At 50.0% G+C, this 21,822-nt stretch overlaps 9 protein-coding genes across 9 annotated transcripts; 3 read left to right on the top strand and 6 right to left on the bottom strand.

Moving 5' to 3' along the window:
* Positions 1 to 452: 452 nt before the first annotated feature.
* BZA70DRAFT_291163 (OPT oligopeptide transporter protein-domain-containing protein) lies at positions 453 to 3,370 on the bottom strand (the record flags this gene model as incomplete). Its single annotated transcript, XM_064914275.1, has 7 exons — positions 453 to 795; positions 848 to 969; positions 1,028 to 2,398; positions 2,451 to 2,467; positions 2,526 to 2,567; positions 2,625 to 2,634; positions 2,693 to 3,370. The coding sequence occupies 7 exons, from the start codon at positions 3,368 to 3,370 to the stop codon at positions 453 to 455; spliced, it is 2,583 nt and encodes an 860-aa protein (XP_064766612.1).
* A 1,696-nt stretch (positions 3,371 to 5,066) lies between these two features.
* Positions 5,067 to 7,178, top strand: BZA70DRAFT_68573 (mitochondrial carrier protein). The gene is made up of 2 exons (XM_064915325.1): positions 5,067 to 5,562; positions 5,627 to 7,178. The coding sequence occupies exons 1-2, from the start codon at positions 5,460 to 5,462 to the stop codon at positions 6,844 to 6,846; spliced, it is 1,323 nt and encodes a 440-aa protein (XP_064766611.1). The 5' UTR covers positions 5,067 to 5,459; the 3' UTR covers positions 6,847 to 7,178.
* A 191-nt stretch (positions 7,179 to 7,369) lies between these two features.
* Positions 7,370 to 8,555, bottom strand: BZA70DRAFT_282787 (Eisosome component PIL1-domain-containing protein). Its single transcript, XM_064913343.1, has one exon. The coding sequence runs from the start codon at positions 8,360 to 8,362 to the stop codon at positions 7,409 to 7,411; it is 954 nt and encodes a 317-aa protein (XP_064766610.1). The 5' UTR covers positions 8,363 to 8,555; the 3' UTR covers positions 7,370 to 7,408.
* A 269-nt stretch (positions 8,556 to 8,824) lies between these two features.
* On the bottom strand, positions 8,825 to 10,016 carry BZA70DRAFT_268998 (uncharacterized protein; the record flags this gene model as incomplete). The annotated part of the gene is made up of 2 exons (XM_064911193.1): positions 8,825 to 9,637; positions 9,696 to 10,016. 2 exons carry the CDS (start codon positions 10,014 to 10,016, stop codon positions 8,825 to 8,827), a joined length of 1,134 nt encoding a protein of 377 aa, XP_064766609.1.
* A 1,216-nt stretch (positions 10,017 to 11,232) lies between these two features.
* Positions 11,233 to 12,175, top strand: BZA70DRAFT_268997 (uncharacterized protein; the record flags this gene model as incomplete). The annotated part of the gene is made up of 6 exons (XM_064911192.1): positions 11,233 to 11,337; positions 11,397 to 11,427; positions 11,499 to 11,507; positions 11,602 to 11,644; positions 11,722 to 11,754; positions 11,818 to 12,175. 6 exons carry the CDS (start codon positions 11,233 to 11,235, stop codon positions 12,173 to 12,175), a joined length of 579 nt encoding a protein of 192 aa, XP_064766608.1.
* Positions 12,176 to 12,862: 687 nt separating this feature from the next.
* BZA70DRAFT_67915 (uncharacterized protein) lies at positions 12,863 to 14,032 on the bottom strand. Its single transcript, XM_064915324.1, has 2 exons — positions 13,615 to 14,032; positions 12,863 to 13,538 (listed from the first exon to the last, which is right to left on the bottom strand). Exons 1-2 carry the CDS (start codon positions 13,877 to 13,879, stop codon positions 13,246 to 13,248), a joined length of 558 nt encoding a protein of 185 aa, XP_064766607.1. The 5' UTR covers positions 13,880 to 14,032; the 3' UTR covers positions 12,863 to 13,245.
* Positions 14,033 to 14,316: 284 nt separating this feature from the next.
* Positions 14,317 to 18,337, bottom strand: BZA70DRAFT_282778 (Glutamate/Leucine/Phenylalanine/Valine dehydrogenase-domain-containing protein). Its single transcript, XM_064913342.1, has 4 exons — positions 17,958 to 18,337; positions 17,805 to 17,866; positions 17,632 to 17,659; positions 14,317 to 17,393 (listed from the first exon to the last, which is right to left on the bottom strand). The coding sequence occupies exons 1-4, from the start codon at positions 18,187 to 18,189 to the stop codon at positions 14,506 to 14,508; spliced, it is 3,210 nt and encodes a 1,069-aa protein (XP_064766606.1). The 5' UTR covers positions 18,190 to 18,337; the 3' UTR covers positions 14,317 to 14,505.
* A 360-nt stretch (positions 18,338 to 18,697) lies between these two features.
* On the top strand, positions 18,698 to 20,230 carry BZA70DRAFT_282776 (uncharacterized protein). Its single transcript, XM_064913341.1, has one exon. The coding sequence runs from the start codon at positions 19,039 to 19,041 to the stop codon at positions 20,005 to 20,007; it is 969 nt and encodes a 322-aa protein (XP_064766605.1). The 5' UTR covers positions 18,698 to 19,038; the 3' UTR covers positions 20,008 to 20,230.
* BZA70DRAFT_282775 (WD40-repeat-containing domain protein) lies at positions 20,231 to 21,791 on the bottom strand. Its single transcript, XM_064913340.1, has 6 exons — positions 21,406 to 21,791; positions 21,171 to 21,334; positions 20,890 to 21,119; positions 20,598 to 20,834; positions 20,453 to 20,535; positions 20,231 to 20,389 (listed from the first exon to the last, which is right to left on the bottom strand). The coding sequence occupies exons 1-6, from the start codon at positions 21,668 to 21,670 to the stop codon at positions 20,298 to 20,300; spliced, it is 1,071 nt and encodes a 356-aa protein (XP_064766604.1). The 5' UTR covers positions 21,671 to 21,791; the 3' UTR covers positions 20,231 to 20,297.
* Between the last annotated feature and the right edge of the window lie 31 nt (positions 21,792 to 21,822).

Genomic DNA, 21,822 nt, shown 5'->3' with positions numbered 1-21,822 from the left:
TCCGGCAACAAATACGCATACGCCAGCTTAACCTCAACCCGCACTAAGGCAGGTGCAAGTGCTAGCAAGAGCCAAGAACATCGGCTCTGAGACATTGTCCCCCATGATCTTCCGCCCTAACCCAATGACCTGGTTCGGCTCCTTAACTCGGCTTCTACTCCATTTAACCCCCTCTTCCCTCCACATGACTTCCTGTGCTTGGACCCACTGTGCGTAGCTGGTTTGCTCTGTTTGAGATCGCGGAGGACTGAACTGAGTAGAGAACGTTGATTTGGTGTACTACTACGAACTGGCTGATGTGTACGCGAGGCAGCAGCCACTAATCACGTGTTTGATTGCTTGAATTGGATTATTACAAAAGAATGCAGATTTAGACAGATCATATGAAACTAAGCAAAAACACAGCTAAAAAGTACATCCACGCCAACATATGCGCTCTGAATGTACCCAACTCAGGGGAAAGTACCCGGCTCGAGACCGAAATACCCCTTCTCCGGCAACGCGAACCGCGTCGCCGACGTGCCATCGATGCCGGCGTCTGAGACGGTGTTTCCCCACCAGGTGATTGGTTTTGGTTTATACTGGACGCTGAAGAAGATGATGATTGCGCTGAATGCAACGCCGGCGGTCATGGCGGCGGAGAACACGTAGTTGTATTTCTCCCACCAGGCGAGGTAGCGGCGGCGGATGAAGAACATGAAGATGGCGGAGAGGTAGAGGTTGCCGGTGTAGTAGGAGAGGTTGTAGGGTGACCAGTTACCTATGCCGCCCACGACCACGCAAATATTTACATACCTTTGATACGTTAGTTTCTTAGCTATTCAAAATGACTACAACAAAAACATACCGGAACTGCTTGGGAAACTTCCACGTCAAGATGTAAAACACTGGTGCGAGAAGCAGGCCAACCAAAAAGCACCAGCTAAAGACGCTGTATACGCCCTGGAACGTTCGAAGCGGTCCAATTACCTACATCACTTGTTAGTATCTCGCTCAGCACTGAAAGAAAAAACACAAAACAACATACACCCCACATCACCGAAGCACTGTAAATCGTCTTAATACCCGGGCAGCTGAATCTGTCCGGCTGATCGGAATCGCAGAGTCCGTCAATATTCGACAGCTGCCAACTCAAGACACCAATCGAGACCAAGCACTGGAAAATAGTAGTGACCATCTGCCCTCTAAACACTCCCATTGGCGCGACTTTTGCGTAATGCGCCATCTTCTGATCGATCACGTACGTCTCGGCCTGTTTCTCGGTCTGGTAGCCGTAGCATTTCAAAACGAGGTTGGCAAGTCCGTTGCCGGGAAACATGAAGCCTGCAATCATTTCCGACATGACGGAGATTGACATTTGGAATCCGGTCGTGGCTTGGATGATTGAGATTGGGATCAAAAACACGATCGAGACAATGATAGTGACGACGATGCCGTAGACCGCGGTCTTGCTCTCGGTCCTGTACACTTCGACGCAAACCACGCCAAAGACAAACGAGAGAAACAGAATGACAAGATAGTACCAGTCCGGTACCTCTTTGTACTTCGCCATCATCCGGCAGTGCGGGTCTTGCTGTGCGTCGTAGTTTGACCGGCCGTAGCGCACGCTTTTCCAGAAATCTTTGAAGCAGGAGGCGATAAGGCGCCAGTCCTTGAGGAAAATGTACACCAGCGTGAGCGGATACATTGCAAAGTATGAGCCGTAGGTGACCATGAATCCAGCCGAGTAGTACGGCGGAGAATACTCCTGGTACTTCTTTTCGTCAATCAAGCCGTTGGTTAGGATCCGGGAAACATTGTACGACTCGTTGAATCGATCGCGCAGATCGTTGGTGTTGACGGGGATGTATCCGGCCCATTTGTAATTGCCGTAGTAAACCCCCAAGATGCAGAACAGTCCGAGCACCATTCCAATGTACTGATTGACGCACGAGAAAAACGGCACCGAGAGCGCGTTGTCATAGTTCAGGATATTCCAATCAAACGACGGAATCGGGTTGACGCCCAACCCGAGCGAACTCCCGGTGATGATTGCGAGATTGAAGTTTTGCGGTGCGATCCAGGTCATCCAGTTAAACGAGCTCAAAGCCTGGAATAGATACTGCGGCAGCCAAAAGTAGCAGAAACTGGCAATGAAGGTGGTGATGAAGAACTTGTAGGAGGAAATCGTCCAGCCGTTGATGCTCTCCTTCCGCTCGGGTTTCATCAGCGCGCGGTTGGTCGCGATTGTGACGAGCGCGGTCGGCCAGACCATTTTGACGGGGTAGCATACCCAGCGGCGCAGAAGACCTGCGAGACCAAAGCCGAAGAATTGGGACGAAAAGTTCATCAGGAATTCGTAGCCGAGATGTACTGGGATGCCGTAGTATTTTGTGAGTTGCAGAGTGAGGATGTTGTCCTATTTAATGTCAGAGATAGCATATTGATGTGTGTTTCCAAGTTATGTTTACCCTTGTAACGTAGGTACCTATCATTAAAAAGATGTCAGATAAGAACACTTTATTGAGCACAAAGTCTTTACATACCACCGTTAGCGACGTTGACCATCAGCGTTGCCAGCATTTGCTCTAAAACAATTTAGCACCAGATCTATATCTGCACCGCTACAAATAGTGTATTCAAACCTTTGAAAGTCTATACGACTGTTAGTCCTGCACAAACTATACGACATCAAACAACTAAGTATACACACCCACGGACCAGGATTCAATGAATGCCTAGTACCCCAAAGAGTAAACCCCCAATCCGGCATCACGAGAGCCATAAACTTTCCGCAAGGAAACAAAAAGAGCTGGATAACCGCCGACGTAATCAAAATCGACGGTTTACGAAAGGTAAAGAATTGACTGACACCGGTACCAATGATTGTCCAAATGATAGCCAAGAAATAGACGCGCATGGTCTCTGAGTATATCGTCGGATCGTCGAACGGATCAGTCACGGAGCGCACTTCGGGATACGGCGAGTAGAACCCAATCAAGCACGCCTCGGTCTTGAGGTCAAAATCATACGTCTCCGGATCAGCACCAAACGCGTCTTCGCCCGCGACAAGCAGCTTAATCTTCTCCATCGTCTCAGCCGGGAAATTGACATCGTCGTTGTGATAATCGACGGCCGCGATAAGAATCTCGAGCGCCTCCTCGCGCGAGATAGTCAGGATCTTGTCGAGAACAAAGTCGATGTCGCGCGAGACGGCGTTCAGGTGGTCGTCGCGCGCTTTGTTGCCAAACCGGTCGAGGATCTTTTCACGCATTTCCTGCGTGATTTCGGGAGAGGATTTCTCATCTTTGACAGAGAAGGCATCGGTGACAGTCACTATGGGCTGGGTCCCTTTCTTTTCGTCATAATCGGCGCCAATGTCGTGGTCCATTGTTGCTCACAGCAAGTTAGAGCGCAGTGAGAGGTGTGGGTTTGCAGAACAACGGAGGACAGACATGAGAGGTGGTGGGGCCCGTTATATACGAACATGATAACCGCAGGTGACATGTTCAACGAACAACTCAATGTGAGCATTAGCATGAAGCTAGCGTGCTCGTAGCTCGAAAGATGCGCGATATAGGACTGATACCGCAAGACTGCGGTACATCAATGCTATATCCTCTGCATACATGAGGCTACAGCAGTAAAGGAGCGGAGATGAAAGATATCCACAAGCCCGAGTACATTATAGGGAAGGCGTCCGATAAGAAGACCTGTAGCGCCAAATCTTAGTCGCCAGACTGTACACCGTAGACCGATTGTCTTAGACTTCTCCTAAAAAAGGCAGTTTTAGTGCAGGCCTGACGATTGCCGGCGAGAGAACAGGAGAAGAGTGCGCCGCTGTCGGAGCGGAAATCCTGACTGGTTTCCGCCGTCGATCGGTTCTGGTACCGGTACGCGATATTCGGCTGCTCCGATATATCAATTGAAATAGAAATAATAGAAAATGTTCAGAATTATTGATCATTAATGTTTATGAGAAGTAGATGCCACTACAGGTCCACAGACAAGAATCTTTCTCGTGTTGACAATCAGCGGGTATCTAAACCCTAGCGCATCTCGGAATAGATTCTGTGCGCCGCCCGGGCCAGTCTCTGTTCCTAATCGAATAATAACCGACGGTGCACTGCCGAGGCGTTATTTCCCCTGTGAAAAGTTCGTGATGATCACGATACCTCGTTTTTCGAGTAGGGTGGATGCGGTACATTGTTTTTAGTGCAGATAACGGGAGATGGCTGGCTGGCTAGTTGGCTCTTGAGATAGAAAACACTCTGTTCGTATCGTCCTCGGATCCCTCCCGGAACCCCTACGCACCGCTCGTCAAAAGCCACCGACATCCTCATACTTACATGCGCCTGTGCTCCTCTATGCAGTATAGTCCCTGTCATCTAAAATACATTCATCCAGTAGAAAGAAGAGGGATTTTGCCAAGCACATCCTGCAGCTAGTGGCTTCGGCCACCAAGCCTCGGCTGCTGGGATAGAAGCTTAGCACGGCTGTCCCGACGGAGCGCAGAGCTGCAAACTCGGATTTTTGGATTTGTAAGATTGTCGAGCGTGAGACATCGAGTTCGAGTTCTGGCAAAGTCAATGCGGGTTGAGGGATTATCTGGCAGATATGAGTTTGCTGATAGGACGGACTATTTAGATATTAGAATGTTTATAAGCTCTTCGTACCCCGCCTATTAAAAGGAGATTTTATGAATACGCCCAAGATAGTGCGGATGAGTGAATGGGAGGACTGACGATAACAGAGGTCAACAGATCAAGCCATGTCTCTCTCTCAAAAGTGCCGCACCGGTGGTAACTCCGGCTTGTGTGTTGGCGAGATTAAACGGTTTGTCTGTACTATTTTTATACGAATCGCGGAAAAGTTGAAAACATATGTCAATTCTGAATAATAGCGTCTGGTTGATGGTAATAGAACGAGGTGCTGTCATTTGGGAAGGCCGTATAGCGAGAGATGGAGGGGCTTTAGAGCAGTAACAGAAACAAGCTCAGTGATTGATTGTGCACAGCTGAGTAATCTATGAAACCGCAAACAACAACGAGCCTGTCTTATACCTATCCTCAATTAAACCCTCAACCAAAAGCAATAAAATCCCAGCAACCGGTTAATAGCTAAGTAAAAGTAAAAATGTACGTAATTCAGCGAATGTACGCAGTTGACTGTAATCCCAAGGGCCCTGTACTCTCTCTGGTTCTAGGCTGTGGCGCCAAAAGTCGGCAGCTTAGAAAGAAAGCGCCGGTCCGGGGAGTTAATCGCGAATTTTCGATTTTCTGACTTTCTGGAATCTACAAACTCGAGAGATTCAATCTACGACTTCTACTATTGTCTGCAAAAGAAGGAAATTGGTGACACGTCAATTATCTTTGTTTCTGTTTAGAAGGTAAACGGTCCTTTACAATCGTCTGGAAACGCAGTCGAAAGAAAGACAGTCAATTCAAAAGGATCAGCATATATCCAGGCCAAGTGGCGGGATGACGGCGGATAGCATTCGGCGGCAGAACGAGCAAGAAGGGATCACAGTAGTTCAGAGGACATTATCAGCATGCTCTGGATCTCTGATAACTTCGCTAGTCAGTATGTTTTACATTGTGTCTTGTTGTCTGATGGTGGAGAGATGCTGACGCAGTGTGTTTTGTAGTAACTCCGCTAGATGTCATTCGAGTGCGGTTACAGCTCCAAGATAGTCTACAGCCTTCGCGACACGCTTCACATTCGGCGGTCAGCACGGCGGCTACCGAGTTCAAATCATACCCATTCCCGCGGCTAAACCCGTCGGAAATCGCGGCGACTGATTTGGGCGTTACCGCGTGCTGCCGCGATGTCTTCAATATCCCGTCGACAGTCGACTACTGCGTCGCCTCACACTTTGACGAGTGCGCGGTTCAGCAGTATTCGCAGCGGCATATTTTTCGGGGGACATTTGACGGCTTCAACAAGATTATTAAGAACGAAGGCGCGTCTGCGTTATGGCGAGGATTGTCGCCCACGTTGGGAATGTCGATCCCAGCAAATGTCATTTACTTTGTAGGATATGATCATTTACGGCATAATGTCCCCATCCAGAACGACACACTCGCGCCACTTGTGGCAGGAGCATTTGCCCGAACACTTGCGACCTCAGCTATTTCCCCCATCGAACTATTTCGAACACGACTCCAGTCCCTAGCATCACCTACAGCGTCCACCTCCTCGTCAACATCAACAACAACCAGCAAAATGCCGTCTTCGTCACGAGAAGCATTCGCCACTACCTTGGACGGAATCAAAGTCATGGTTCGCCAGCAAGGCGTCGCGTCGCTCTGGCGTGGCCTCACACTAACACTCTGGCGCGACGTCCCGTTCTCGGCCGTGTACTGGGCCGCCTACGAAAACATGCGCACGCTCCTCGACAAATACAACCAGTCGCGCCAGCAACCGCTCGGCGCAATCAACACCCCTCTGCAACCCCCGAGCGAGTTTGCGACGTTCCTGCAAGCCTTCCTCTCCGGCGCCACAGCAGGCAGTTTCGCAGCCTTTGTCACGACACCTTTCGACGTGGCCAAAACGCGGCGCCAGGTCCTGCGGAATCGAGACCCCTCGCTCGACGGGATGCTTTCGATGCTGCGCAACATCGCCGAGGAAGAAGGCGTCGCGGGCTTGTTCAAGGGCCTCGTGCCGAGAGTTATGAAGGTCTCGGTGTCGTGCGCAATCATGATTTCGTTCTACGAGGTCGGCAAGCGCATCTCTATGAGGTCTTCTGCGGCGTCGCGCGCGATCTTTCCGGCTAGTGCTGATGGCGCGGGTGGTGGTGCGGAACATAGCGCGGGCGTGTCACAGAGAGATGCAGAGGAGATCATCATTGCGGTCGAAACCGAATAGACAACCAAACTAGAGCAAAATCACACTGGGTTTTAATTTCATTTTACATCTTCCTCATTATTTTATGGATGCCTTGTATATTTCTATTCACCTTTATTTCCGGTTATATCCTCCATTTTCTGATCACGGTTTTTTTATATTTTTTTCATTATACAGGTAGTTTGGGTTTCTTGTCATTTTTTTTTAGATTTATATAACATCTGGATCTACATAATCTCTACTTCACTTCTCTATCCCGGATACATATTTTTATTGTATTTTTGGGGCTGCATGACTATAGTTATCGTGTATAATACAACAGCTATATTTACCTTGTTCATTCGTTCTAGTTCTACTAGGTACTAAAGAACAAAGATAGTTTTTATAAATTACAAGAACTTCTTCGACAGAGAACAGCATTTACAGAAGGGGAAGGCACGACTGGGCAGTTCATCAGATAGATCATATTGAGTTAATCGATAGACGATACAGAACAGAGTGACAAAGAAACGAAATAGGTAAAGACAGCACTCAAACAGAACATCCCGAAACAGAAACCAGACTCAGGACAACAGACACGGTATCAACGCAAAGGGGAAACGATGCTAGCAGCAGCAGCAGCAGCAGCAGCGTACTGCTCCCCAAACCCGCCTGAGCGCGCATACTCCGCATTCGCCTCCTCCTCCTCCTCTTCCTCCGTCCCGCAAATCGGACGCTCGTCAACAAGAGTATGGCTGACGTTTGTGCAATTAGTCAGCGCGCCCGGCCGCCAGGTACGCAGCTCGTCCTCGAGACGGCTCATAAGCTCCCTTGCCGCGCGCTCGCCGCCGTACTCGGGGATAGATTGGCCGGGCACGATGACGTCGCCGTCGAGCAGTCTCGCGATCCGGCGGCCGTATTTCGCCAGGACGAGACCTCGCTCGCAGCGTTCCTGGAGTGCGTCAAGATGACACTGCGCCGCCACGCGGAGACGTTCACGGGTAGCGTTCTGGAGCTGCGCGTCGGCGACGAGGCTCTCTGCGTCTGCGCGGACGATCTCGCGCTGGAGCTGCTCGACCTTGCGTTGCTGCTTGGCGATGTTCTCTTCCTGCTTGATGAGCTGAGAGGTTGTTAGTTGGGAGCTGCCGGAGCTCATGGAGGTGGGGGAGGACGCGCTGTTGGAGGCGGCCAGGGCGCGGTTGAGCTGCTCGCGCAGCTTTGCCTGGTGGGCTTTCACTGGCTTGATTGAGGACGCGACGTCGAGGATGGTGGCGAGCGAGTCCTTGAACTCCTCAAGCTGGCTGACGTACCTCATATCCACCGACGCAACCTCGTGAAACACAACGCCAAACTTATCCGCCACGTCCGAAACCGCGAGGTCGCCGGTGACATCGCCCCAGTCCGACAGCAGCTGCGCGGTGGTGCACGCGGCGCTGGCGGCGGATTTGTAGTGCGAGATCACGGGTGAGAAGGATTTAACAAGGCGGGAGAGAGGGGAGTTGGGGATTGGGAAGCGGAACTTGAGGGGCGAACGGGAACGCGAGGGTATGGCGATCATGGTGGATGAGAGCGGGGAGAGCGGGACGTCGTCTGACGACTGCCGCGAGCGGAAGGAGAGAGCACGTTGCCTATAACATAGCAAGAAATTAGCAGAAGTGCTATAGAGATATTACGCAATAGATTGGAAGTTAAACAAACATGGTGTGTAGAGATAGCAAGGTTTGTAGAGCAGGAAATTGTGTGGATAAGAGTAAGGAAGAGAGTTGAGATCTTTTGAAGTGGACGGTGGACGAGGTTATGAGCACGCCGCACCTTCCAATTCGGCCTGAACTTTAAAATGTAAACACTGAACAAATACAACGATATTATCATTATGAACAGAAATTACTCAAAAACTAGGAAAACGACATGAGAAGATTCAATGCTATACCAAAAATACAAATACAAACTACAAAATAAATAAAAAACCACAAAACCCCATTATTAAACTCCGTTAGTCTTAAAATGACTGCAGTCAGACTCAATATCCAATCGGCTTCACACCATTCTCCGCATTGACATGTTCGCCCTGCAACTTGAGCAAAAGCCACGACGGTAGCAGCACAGGTCCAATTAATGGCAACCCTGCCTGTCCCGTAGCGCGCCACTTGCCCATCGTCAAAGCAATCGACTCGACTTCCGGCGGGCTGTAGTTCTTCACGGGTTCTTTTCCGGCGATCAGAGATGCGATGTTTTGAACAATCACAGGAAGAGCGCCGTGGGCTTTATTTGCGGTCTTGGCTTCTTTGACGTCTGTGATGTCGCCGACGGCGAAGACGGTGCCGTCTGAGGCGGGAGAGTTGATTTGGAACGTAGGCTTGACGCGGACGCGGCCGTGGTCGTCTTTCCATTCTGATGGCATCCAGTCCGTCGCCGGTTTCTGGCCGTAGAGCCTGAAAACCACGTCGCCCTTGACGGTTTCAATAACTTCCTTCTCGCGCACCTTGCGGTTGACAGTAACCGTGCCGTCGCCGTTATCCACACCTTTTGATTTCAACATGACTTCGACACGCGACTGCAGTAAATACGTGAGCACTTTCTGCCGCAGCTTTTCAGAGTACTGGTCCGAGAGCGGCAGTTTGCCGCTGTGGACCAGCGTCACTTTTTTGGTGTTGCGGAAGCGGTCGTTGATCTCGGCTGCTAGTTCGCAGCCCGTGGCGCCGCCGCCGATGATGATGAGGTGGTAGTTGTTTTGGATGGTCTCGCGCATGGAGGAGAAGTAGGAGAGAATGTCGGCGTGGGTGGAGTAGGGGATTTGGTTGGGGGAGCTGTAGCTTGTGCCGGTAGCGACGACCTGTAGGATGTTAGTCTGATATCTAACAAGAAACATCATGTGTAAACAAAACCCATACCAAAAAGTCGTATCTCAGCTCCTCGCCGGAAAGCAACTTTACAACCTTTCCCGCCTCATCAATCTCAACAGCTCGATCGCAAACCACCCGTCCAAGCTCTGGCTTTTTGGCAAATATCCGATCGTACGGCTTAACCTCGAACTCGGCCACGTCCTCGATGCAGTTTCGGACATTGAGCGGCATGTAGACAAAGTCCTCGCGAGGCTCGACGAGGGTGATGTGGATCTTTTGCGTGAGACTGTTTGACGAGTCGCGGAATTTGGCGACGAGGTAGGCGCCAAACATGCCACCGCCGACGATGACGATTTCTTTTTTTTCCATCGTGTGTGGTTTTGCGTTCGTCGTTGGGTGTATGCTGGTCGTAGGAGAACTTGCTTCGAGAATAGACGAGACTTTGTCAAGACAGACGTTCTGTCAGTAGGAAGAGGGGAAGACTCGATCGAGTTAATTGACGACGACAGCAGAGGTGGAGTAGAATTGCAGACGGGAGTTTCGACAGCGCAGGACAGACCGTTCTAGACAAACGCGGACAGGTTCCGGGGCCCGTGCTAGCGACCACACCACCCACGAGAGCAGCAGGCAGCCACCACCACCACCAGCTTGCGGGAGTTGATTTCGTCGGGGATCTGCTTTTGCTGTAGATCGGGGAGGTTGATTGTTGCTGGGTGCTTGGGATCTGATAGAGACCTGGAGGGCAGGATGAGGAGCTGCGAAGTGATGTACCTGACGATAAGAACTGGGAAAAAGAAAAACACAGAAATCTTATCAGTCTCGAGTTCTTTGATCCACCCTCTTCCTCTACTCTACACTCCTCTACTGCTTAGTCTTCTAGTATTGAGTTGATTCTGAGTAGTCTCTTCTATCTTTATCTATTATAATTATCTCCCTACTGCTGTGTTTACATTCCAAGCCAATAATTCGAAATAAGCTGGCTCTACCGAGGAGGATGCAGCACCCTAGCCCAACCCCATTCCACCGGATCTGATTAGATCAACCGCCCTACGATCGCGATGACTTGAGTCCCGCCATCAGGACTGGCGTATTTTGGGCAAAAAACAGTAAACTGGATGAGAAGAGGTGTAAGGAGATGGAAATTGTATGGGCGAGTTTTTGGGATCTTGGATACTGGAGACTTGGAGGGTAGTGGTGCGGTTTTGATGCGTATACGTGAAGCCGTATAGATGTATTATCAGTGGATTTGCACACCAACTACTCTCATCAGTCAACTGAGACTCAAAAAGAGCAGTCCAGCACTGTAGAATGTTTTCCCAATCTCTCTTCGAAAGAAGAAAGAAAGCATTGGCTTCTATTTCTGTATCTGCCAATGTGTAAGCAAAGGGCCTTGTAGAGTAAACAGAGTGACGTAATAGTGCATCTGAATGAAAGCAGACAATGAGCAGAGCAGCTCAAAGCACAGCCTCCGCACAGCCCTTTTGGAATTAGATACTCATCCATTGCGTTCATTATTCCTATTTAATACAAACCAGTGACTAACCGACCTTGAAATTTACATTTCTGAGAAATCATTTTGGATATCATGGCACCGCTTACTTCTGCTGATGCTGCTGCTGAGCAGTTGTCACTCGTCAAGCGTTTTTGGGGCGGATACGGTGTGTTTATCATCTTTCCTTGGATCAAAGCAGTCAGTTGACCAAATTCAGCCGTGTTCTGAGGACTAATCTCTTTATTTCTCTGTTATAGGATGCTCATATTACAATAACTGTACTGGCTGGTATGTAGATCCTTGCTTTCTTCTTCTCTCACCCGCGGTCGCTGATCTGGGTTATTCTCCTTTTTGTTTAGGTACTATTGGTAAGCTGCTGTCGACATACCCACAACTGATATCTTGCTTGAATTATTGTCTAACCGTCGAATATTCGACATAGGGGAAGATGGGTGCTTTTAGGAGTTATTCTTGTCGTTGCCCTGCTGTGCTGCTGGCTGTGGGTGTACGTACCGCTTTTCAACTTTGTTATTGCGTTTGTCACATCTTGTTTGCTGACGCCTTTTATTTTTTCATTCGCAGATGCACGAGAAATAGAAAACGCGCAAAGACAGGGTATGCTATTCCAAATTTCTTCTGTCTTTTGGATACTGTCGAGTAGAAACTAACTAGTGACAGACAACCTCCCGCCTACGCAACAACCTGGATGGGCCCCGCAGGTGGCTACTACCACACCCAGCAACCAGTGCAAACCCAACCCACCGGCCCAGGTCCTTACTACGCCGGCGCGCAGCAACAGAACCAGTATCAACCGCCTCCGCCTGCGTACGGCACGCATCCGCCCGCGAACGATCCCTATCCCCAGCAAACCGGTGTCGGCAGCGGCGCGGCAGACACGTACTACTACGGCCAGGACGGATCGAACAGTAACTCGAACGGCAACTATAACAACGCTACTGCGAGAGAGGAGTACGAGATGCGTGATTACCCGCCGCCGAACTCGCCGCCTCCTTCACATGCAAAGTACAATTCGTAAGAGAGTGTGAGATTGTGGAGAACAACGCGATCGAGGGAGTTTTTGTTTGGGAGTTCCTGCATGATCTGTGTTATTGTATATTTGCTATATCCTGGGTAATTTGTGTGGTGTACGTCAAGCTTTGTGTCCCGGTCTTCTTTACATATGCTTTGTTTGTTTGTTTGCTTATAGTCTTGGCTTGGATACTTTGAGAAGAAAAAGAGTAGGTAAACGCGGACGAGAAAGAGTAATAGTTTGGGTTGGTGTTTTGATAGCTTGTAATGTACTTTTTCGTGGAATTCGATGGTGTATTGCATCACATGCATTCGCACTCTATTCTATCTATCTCTCGAGAATAAGCAAGAAGACACCTCCAACGGATTGGAAGTTCTATAAGAAAATTTTATGGAAGGAATGATAGAGAGGAAGAAATGCTAATGAATAGTCGACAAAATGAGATATAGAAGAGAAACAGGTAAAACGAACCGGTCGCCCCCGGTTATGAAGATACATTGATAAATCTCGGATATATAAACATAATCCCAACTTTCTCACACTTGGCTCACTAACTCTCATTCACCCTCTAAAAGTGAATAGTAAAAAGGAAAAAGAAAAGCAGAGTAAACGACCCATATCGCAAGCCTTGTAGAACCAGCAACCACATATCGCCATATAAAAAAATAAATCAGACAGACATAACGAAAACAAAGCAAAGAGAACCCCGTTGTAAGAAATTGTAAATGGACCCAAAAAGCAAAGAGGAGGAATGGTGAAGGGTCACGGAAGATGTGCCTGGGGGGGTAGTTGATGTTGATGTTGATGTTGATGTTGATGTTGATGTTGATGGATCGGATTGGATTGATAGATTGCCTTGATGAGAGAGATAAACGCCTTTTGCCTTTTGGTGTATGATTCGATCCAGTTTCGTCTTTATCTTTCTTTGCTGTCTCCTTTTTTTGTGTAATTTTTCTTTCGCGTCTAGTAAATATGAGGAGAGCGCCCGTTTGATTTCATATGAGAAGGGTCTGGTGCGCTGAAATGCACAAAAGGAAATAATATCCACCTTGTTTCAGACCGCACACTTCCTGTATCTAGTACCGTTTTCCCATTCTTCCCATCTCGATGTTATCATCATCCAACTTTGCGTAGTTCTTGTTCGCGTACTGGTTGTTGTTGTAGTTGTTGTAGTTTCCGGGCGGCGCGGGAGGACCGGCGTAGTACGGCTGCTGCGGGTTGATGTTGTAGATATTTGGCGGGGCCTTGGCAGCGCGGGAGCGGGGATCCCGTCGCGTGCAGCAGAGGCCGCAGCATTTGGAGCACAGCCAGCACGCGGCTTCGGTGCCGTAGAAGACGATGCGGATGATCCATGCGCAGAGGGAGAGGACTAGAGATGAGCAGAGGAGGGTTAGTCGTGGTGGATCAAGGGTGACGGGCGCCGGCGGCGAGGAAGGGGGACGTACCAACGAAGACGGCGAGGACAATTCCAACGATGGCGATGACTTTGCAGCCGGTGTTGGCCATGCAGGTATCCCAGTGTTTGAATGCTACAAAAGAGTCAGGAATGAGATCAAAGAGAGGCAGGACGAGGGGGCATGACATACACTGGGCAAAACTGACGACTTTATCAGTAGCGTTATCGACGGTACTCTCGGCATCGTCGAGGCTGTCGCGCTTCTCGAGCAGGGAGGCGAGCATCGCCCGCTGGATATCGTCGGAAATAAACATGTCTGTGGAAGTAGTAGTAGTAGCAGTGATCTGGTGAGGCAGAAGGAGGAAAAGCGAGGCAGGAAGGATTTATAGATGGAAAGAGAGGAGGAAAGAGAGAGAAAGGCTGTGTTCGGCGGTGGTGAAACCTCTTCACGCGGCGGTCTGAAAGGGTCAAAGTGTCTGCAAACCTTAATCGGCTCTGCGATAGCTCATTGCTCGCCCGGTGCTCCTCTTCTGCTGTTTGCAGATGCTGGACCATCCCCAACAACGCGCATTAATAGCTCAATAATAGATTTTTTGCATCTATTTACGCTGCTTCTTCTTTTAACTCACATGAACAGACCGAACAAAAATGATATAAAATATCAATTTCGGGGGAAAATAACTCGCCGCAGTTTCCGCCGCTAAACTCTTTCGGGATGTCTAATTTGGCTGCGCCCCGGGTGATGCGTATCTCTTGGGTTATGTAATGTATTATTAACGATATTCAACCATCTTTGTAAATTACTATAGTTATCGACGACAAATCTTCGGTAGAAGACAGTCTCAGCAAGTAGTCAGCTGTAAACAGAAGCTGAAGTGAAAATCAAACAGAACGGCAAAGAATAAAAGACAAAGACAACCAGGCTGCTTTTAAAAGCACACTACTTCACCACCACGCCCTGTCTCTTCTGAATCATAAACTCGAAAAACGCAAACTGTCCCGGACTCACGCCCTTCTCATACACAAACCGTCCGGCAAGGTATGATCCAAAGATCGCCTTCAAGTACGCGACCGGCACCCGCTCCAGGATCTTCTCAAGCCCAATCTTCTTCATCAGCAGATTAGGCAGCGCCTCGCTCAGAACCATGTCGCGGAACTCAGTGTCCTGCCAAAGACTGGAGTTTTGAAGCTCCTCCGTCAGGTTGGTGATTGCGTTCGAGAGCTCGTCTGAGAGTACAGACCGCGGCTTTCCTGTCAACTCGTGCTCGCGCCAGAGGGCCTCGAATTCCAGATACGCGTTCTTCTTGATGATCTCCTGCACCTCCGCCACGTACTTTGTATAAAACTCTGGCACCTTACCATCCGAGACGCACATATTCTCATAAAACCCTTCGTCGTCAAACGCAAGTGACGCCAAAACTTCGAGCGACGAAGACGTAACTCCGCCCTTATTTGCCGACGCATCCTTGAAAATAATCGTCCCCGCCGCCTCGAGCTTGAGCTTGGCCTCCTGCGTCAAAAACAGATTCGCGCCTTCGACAATATACGGGATCGTCGACTTGCCGTCCCTAATCAGCGAACCGACGCTGTTAGCGTCAATCGCCTCGGGTCTTCCACCGCATGGCACAAACATCTGGATCTGATCCAAAGCTCCTGATCGAAGGTGAAACAGATTACGGAACGTCGTCCCGTTCTCGACCACCTCACCGCTCGGCAGCACAACATCCTTCTCGTCAACCAGAACCCGGTACCCTTCCGCACTCAGCTTGCTGACATCAAAATCAGAAATCATCTTGCGCTCCTTGGCAAGTCTCAACAGCTCATCGCGATCAATCCCGTTAGTGTCATGAAGCACGCCTGAACCATCCACAATCGCAACATATTTCTCATTCGAAAGCAGAATCTCATTCGATCCCAAATCGCCATCAGGACCTCCTGTCTGCAGCTTTCGCACTTCCGAGCCGGAAATTCCTACCTTGCGATAGATTCCCGTGACATACTCGCGAACTGACAAACTCGTCATGCCGTACTCGTCGTGCGGAATTCCTCCAAGCTCTGGCGACTTGCCTGTAAAGAACGACTTCCACCACGGCGCCTTGCGCTCGCGCGCATGCAACGTCGCCCAGTCAACAAGCCCGGCCGTGTTCTCATCCGGTCCCATGAAGATAATCTCTTCTTTCTTGTACAAGTCCACAATCTTGTTCTTCACTCCCGGAATATCCCCAGGAAGAAGCAAGTCAAGCACTGCGTCGATATACTTTTGGAACGCAACCGTAGCTTTGTCCTGGTGCTCATAGTCAAGCAAGATCACTCCCTTTGATCCGCCTTCGGGGATATCCTTATTCTTTCTCTGCTGGGTGTTTGCCAAATTGTAGTTTTCGTCAAACAGAGTACGCGCGTTCAAATTGTACCCTTCCTGGCTTCGACTCTTCACGATTCTGATACCGCCACGTGCAATATCTCTGAATCGAAGATGGAATCCACGGAACTCCTGTCCGACGCACAAAAACATTCCAAACAAAGGCTGGGGATACTCGAGCTTGGGCAAAAATCCAGGGTCAAGTCTGAACGAAAGAGCAACCTTAGTCGGCGTGTAGAAATTCGTACGCAAGACATGCTTGTTGAACAAGTGAAACGCCTCCATGACCAGCACATGGTGATCGTTCGCCGCATTGCGCTTCACCAGCTTTGACAGCGCGTCATCAGACAGCACGGTGCTAGACTTTAGTCGCTGGTACGACAACGTCGGGAGGAAACTTGCGTCCTCGCCCACCGCGGGCACATAGTGCGTGCTTGCAAAGGAGAGATAAAACTGGCGCACAAGCTCCAACTGTGACGAAATGATGTCAAAGATGTAGTCACGCGTGAACGTCTCCTGGCGCAATCTTCGCTTAATTTTACCAATAACCTCCTGGTGTGCAGAATTTCCATCGTCGAGGATCGAAACCAGAGAGGAGTACTCTGGGCCCAGACGATTAAGGAAATGGGTCACAAAGATCGTCACACAATGAGCGTAGATCGACTCCTGAAGACTCAGCTCGCCCTGAGCAAACAGCGGCCGATAGATGTTCTGCGGGAGACAGTACAGCAAAGATGCTTCCTTGATGACCTGGTGAATAGAATGCTCGATCGGTGGGAACTTTGACGACTTTGGAGAGGGTGACAGGTACACACACATAACCGAGACACCATTCTTGAACTGCTCGACGTACTTGCGCGTAGAAGTCAGGCCATAGTAATGATAAAGATCAGAGAGCGCAGAGAAGTAGTTGCTAGCCGAACCCTGACGATAGGCAATAACGAGACGACGCTCGCGCGAGCCTTCAATCTCGTACATGTCAATCACGGGACCGGAAGTCTTGCTAGTAGCGAGCTCAATCACCGACTTGTAAATATTCTTTGTGTTTTCAGACGCCTTCTCGTAAAATCGCTTGTCTGAGATCTTCAGCATGTCGGTCTCGTCCTCGGAGACATCGCCCTCAGGGAAATCGCACTTGTAGACAAAGTAGCAGCGGAACTGCTGGGGCTCCTCCTCCGCTACATTGTCGACAGGACGCGTAATTGAGCGAAAGGTCTCAAGTCTGTAGGCCCGCGCAGGAGCCGAGCCATTAAGGTACTTTGTGTCAATGCGCTCTTCATACTGAGGACCGCGAAGGTTAGCGATTCCCGGCACACTGGTGTCGATGTAGACAGCACGGTCCTCGTCCTCGCGGTCTAGACGGAGCTCAAACTTGTGGTCCTGTCTGGCAAAGGCAGCAACCTTGGCACCGTAAATAGAAAGAATATGGTTGGCGATGTTGTCCACGGACTCGGTTGCGAAATATTGGTCTAGATCACGAATAAAGCAAAACGCAATTAGCTTCTGAAAACGACATAAGTCTGAGCTGAGCACGTGCGGCTGGGGTGAGGCAATAGTCATAGCGTGAGGCGCACCGCCACAGCCGACAGCCATCGCCGATCTGAGTAAACAGACACTTCGCGTACTGGCCCAAAGCCGCACTTCGGCCGCTTTGAGCGGCTACAGAATACTCCGCAAGGCAGCAGGATACGGAGGTGATAGGCTTACCATCAATGCCAAGAGTGTTGTAGAACCACTGTGTAAGAGATTGTGTTAGTTGTGGGGTTTTATGCGCTCAGTCTGCGAGACCTGGCCGTAGGACTCATGCATTGCCAAGTGACGCGCTAGCACGCGGGCTACTTGTGAGCGAGACCGAGACCATGTGGACAGAACAAACGTACCTTGGTTTCGTCCTGGATCAAAGAGTCTGGAATAAATCCTCGACTGTCAAGCTCATCCATGACTGCAAAAATAACCCGTGAAAAGGACACGGGGGACTAGGTCAGCGCAGATCAAATAGGTAAACAGTGCGCCAGATCAGGCCGGATCCTCACCTTCTTCCATCTGGGCCTCTTTGCCCGCGAACGGCTTCGCGACGTAAAAAGGAGACTCCTTGATAACATGCGGTCCACCGATGATTGCAGAGTCCACTCTGTCAGACTCGGGATGGCGGTAGGCCGGAGCTGATCCGGGAACCGAGAGATGCGTAGGCTGGGGAGAGGGAGTCGCGCGGGCCACGTCTGAGATCGAGGCCAGACGAGTATTAACAGCAGGCATGGTTGTCATGTCTATAAGTTTATAACAAGCAAAGCAACTAAAAAGAAAGACAAACTGATACTGGAGGAGCAGCAGTAAGGCGAGAGGAAGTAAACACGGAGAGGCAACGGGGGCAAGCGGGCTGCCATTTATAGAAAGTAGCGGGCAAGGATAGGGTGCGACTCCGCGTCATGCACAAGCCCCTCAGCGTCCCATCCCGGCCAAGCAGTGCGTGCGCATCCCACCGCGTGCGCTTTCGTAACTGTGAGTCTGTTTCGTGAGATTGTCTGTAGCTTTGTTCTGGCTGTTGATGCTCTGCTCGGGCCCGGGTCAGGCGCGAGAGCAGCTCGGTGTGCGGGGGGTGGTCGGACGTCGGCCTGTTCGCGGGCCGCAGATGCACGTTCTGTCTCCGGATCTGCGGTGTAGAACACTCAGAAGGAGCTGCCAGGATGACTTTGCTTTAAGGAGCAGCCCAACTGGGATTAGACCGGTCGCCTGAATGTTCTGGTGGATCCTTTCTGCTGCTCATCTCGGAGCAGCTCATCTCAAAACAGCTACTGCCTGAACTCACCCGCGGTCTACAGTCTACAGCAGCGTGTCTCATTAATTCACTCAAACAGTCACTGCCCGGCTCTTCCCTCTCAGCCGTGACTTAATCACGCACAGAAATCTACGTCGTCTTCTCTTTGACAGCAACGTGATGTGACGCCGTTGGGACCTACGCGCGAAGCCAGGGGCTCGTGCGGCGCACGTCGCGTCAATTCAGACGCGCCCCTGGCTGTGGCCTGGCTTACAATCCATATTTCATCTATTTCATCTCCCTCCCCACTTCGATTCGTTTTCTAGCTACTCCCAGACTCTCCAAGCACAAAACCAGTCATGAAGTCAAGATCCCTGCGTCCGCCAGACATTGTCTTGCCTTGTCCCTTCCCGGAAGCGCAACTCCGCTCCGGCGCTCAGCTACCCCTGCAATCGCCTGCTCCTCTTCGCACTCCCTCGCTATCCGGCCCGCCGCCTCTTCCCCAGGCGCGGAGGTCATCCTCCAGATCGTCCTCGACTTCTGCACTCATGTCCCTTTCTATGACCTCGAGCACCGGCCCTGCTTCCGCCGCAGCACCTTCCTCCAAGCGCGTGAAAACCGCGTATCCTCCCGTGACCCCGATCCGCCCACAGCCAGAATACTTCAGAGATGTGCCCTTCACACCGTCCGCCGATGGCTCAGTCTGTGATCCTCTTCAGACTTACGCTTTTTCTTCGAACGAATCATCAAATTCCGAGGACGACGATGACGACAGCTCCGTCGCTCCCGAACCCGACACTCCCGACTCGGCCGTCTCACCTTCTTCATCGACTCCGCAGCAGTCATGGACAGCCAAGCAAGATTCCCTTATCCGCAGGGCCATTGACACGCACCTCAACGATCCTCGTATTGCCCCCTTTCCAGGCTCGACGCCTCCTCCGAACCTCCTCCATCGCATGGCTAAATACGCAGTCAAAACCGCTCGAGCAGAGCAACTCGACATGCCGCAGTCTGTCTCCGAAATTCGGAAACGAATCACAGTCTTGATCGCCGAATCGAACGCCGACAGCAATACAAACGAGCCATTACCTAGTCCCGCTTTGCGAAGCATCGGCAGCGGCCCTATCCGATACCTCACCGCGCGCGCAAATAGCATCAGTGCTGCCGCGAGTGCGTCATATTTTCCGATGCCTTTAAAATCTCCGTTTCATGAGCACAACAGTATGCTCTTCCCAAATCATGGGAAGCGTAAACTGGATGACCTGCAGCCTCCTATTGATCCGAAAGAATCTCTTGAGCTCTCAGACGAGAAAGCCTCAAGTGCTTAGCTATTGGATCTTTTCAGTTTTTGTCATTGTTAATTGGGTTTTCTTGAGCGTTTGGTTTATTTTCGTACCCGTCTTGTATCTATCATTTGGTCATATCAACCCCGAATTTTGTTTCTTTTGGAGATGCTGATGAGGTTGCGACTTTGTTTACTTCGTCTATTTCATGCTTGTTTCCCGTTTATCATGTCACTCGCTCCTCGCATATGTTCTGTTAAATCACATATTTATTAACGTACATAACTGTATCTTTGCCCGTACCATAATAAACCCTGAAATCAATTTTGTCTATCTTATTGCTCAATCCATACTCGTACAAGGTTATCCATTCCTGCAGAGGCTAGCATATTCTGAGAAGGATGTGCATCGACACATAAAACGGCTCCTGGTCATTCAAAGTTAGTAGTGAATACCCTACAAGCGGAATTTGTTGATTATGATAATATACCTTCATGCTTCCCAAGAGTCTGGACTACTTCTTTTGTCTGCACGTCCCAAAACACAATCTGTCCGTCCTCGGACCCACTCACACTACATCGCGTACAATGCGTCAGCGAAAACTCTCAAAAGATGTGCTTAAGGGACAAACTTACACCCATACGCCTCTTGTTGTAGAAAAGGTTGACACTGTGATATATTTCTCGTTCTTATGGCCCTGATACGTTTTCACGCGCTTGCCTTTCAAGTAATCCCACAACCGAACCGAGGAATCAAGCGAGCCGGAGAGTAGGTATTTCCCGTTTGGCGAGAATCGTACGTTCGACACAGGGGAGTTGTTGTCTTCGATCATGGTTTTCAGGCACTGGCCGGACGCAGTATCCCATAGCCGGCTTGTATGCTGTTAGTGCGCGTTATGTACGGCTTGAAAGGCATAGATTGACTTACATTTGACCATCGTGACTGCAAGACACGATCATGGTGCCGTCTCGACTGAAGTGCACAGACGATACTGGATCAGAGTGCGCGGGAAGAGTACGTAAACATACCCCTTTCTTTACGTCCCATATCTTTATCGACTCGTCAAAGCTTCCCGATGCAACCAGGTTGCCTTTGGGGCTAAAGTCGACGCTGTAAACGTAACTTGTATGGCCCCTCAGTATGCGTAGTATATGTCCCTGTAACACTCATCAGCGCTAAATTCAAATCAGTCAGTAGAGAAGACTTACCGAGGCGACGTCCCATACTCTCGCAGTCTTGTCGTCTGATGCTGAGACTATAACACGCGAGTCATGAGACCATGCTATATCGTTGATTCCCCGACCATGCCCTTCGATAGTCATTTCGTATTCGCCATCATCCGCCTTCCATATTTTGATAGATTTGTCCGCAGCTGTAAAAAAAACAATACCTAGTTAGAAGATAGCTATTGCGACTGACCTGCACAAACTAAACATGACTTACACGACGTCGCGATCCATTTGCCGTCCGCACTAAACTTGACATTTGTAACCCCAGCTTTATGTCCCTCCAAAATAAACCGTAGCTTGTAGTGCGGAGTAGGATATCTGCTTTTCGAGTTCCCGTTCTGCGAATGATTCTCCTGTGAGGTATGGCGCAGATTCGATATAGGACGAAGCGCATCCCCAGGATGCGACGGCAGCTCGCTATCGGTGGTATCACCGCTGCTCGCGGGGGTATCTTCCCGGCTGTCCAAGTCCATCTCCATCGCTTTCTATGAATTCGTCAAATGCTTATAAGATGTCGGCGTCAGCGAGCATTGTTCTTGGTATTGTTTTCATCAGTAGCCTTGCTCCTCTTCGATCCCTGCCTCAATAATCTTGCATGGCAAATTCAGGGGCTTGTCACGTGATATTCTTG

The sequence above is a fragment of the Myxozyma melibiosi genome, assembly GCF_037950935.1.
Source record: "Myxozyma melibiosi strain Phaff 52-87 chromosome Unknown BZA70scaffold_11, whole genome shotgun sequence".
In the NCBI taxonomy this organism is placed as follows: Eukaryota; Fungi; Ascomycota; class Lipomycetes; order Lipomycetales; family Lipomycetaceae; genus Myxozyma; species Myxozyma melibiosi.
This window is presented reverse-complemented; position numbering and strand designations above follow the sequence as displayed.